The sequence below is a fragment of the Penaeus monodon genome, chromosome 28 (assembly GCF_015228065.2).
Source record: "Penaeus monodon isolate SGIC_2016 chromosome 28, NSTDA_Pmon_1, whole genome shotgun sequence".
Taxonomy (NCBI): Eukaryota; Metazoa; Arthropoda; class Malacostraca; order Decapoda; family Penaeidae; genus Penaeus; species Penaeus monodon.
Genome location: NC_051413.1, coordinates 31,414,283 through 31,414,547, shown reverse-complemented (window position 1 = coordinate 31,414,547; position 265 = coordinate 31,414,283). Strand labels below are relative to the sequence as shown.

The 265-nt window shown below is 51.3% G+C and overlaps 1 protein-coding gene across 1 annotated transcript in view; it reads right to left on the bottom strand.

The window, feature by feature from the left end:
* Nucleotides 1-265, bottom strand: part of LOC119591498 — a gene marked incomplete in the record, with an annotated part of 6,602 nt that overhangs the window by 1,052 nt on the left and 5,285 nt on the right. The window contains 1 exon segment of the mRNA XM_037940244.1: nucleotides 10-201. Coding sequence (XP_037796172.1) covers nucleotides 10-201 — 192 coding nt within the window.

Below are 265 nucleotides of genomic sequence, written 5' to 3'. Positions count from 1 at the left end.
GAGACTCACCAATATAGGTCCTGGTAGCGCAGTAGCCGAGGCAATGGCGAATAGGCGCAGTTATCGGGTGTCTGTTGGCGCAGTGACCGTGGCGGAAGGAGGTCATATAGAACATGCCGATAGTTTCGTGGTTGTCGATGACCTGAGCTTCGCATTCTCCTGTAGGGGAAGTGGAAGACGGAATGTTGAAAAGAAGGGTGTCTGTGGGAAGGAGGAGGGGCCTTTATGAGTAAGTGAAGAGTAAGTGGCGTTAATATCTGTTTGC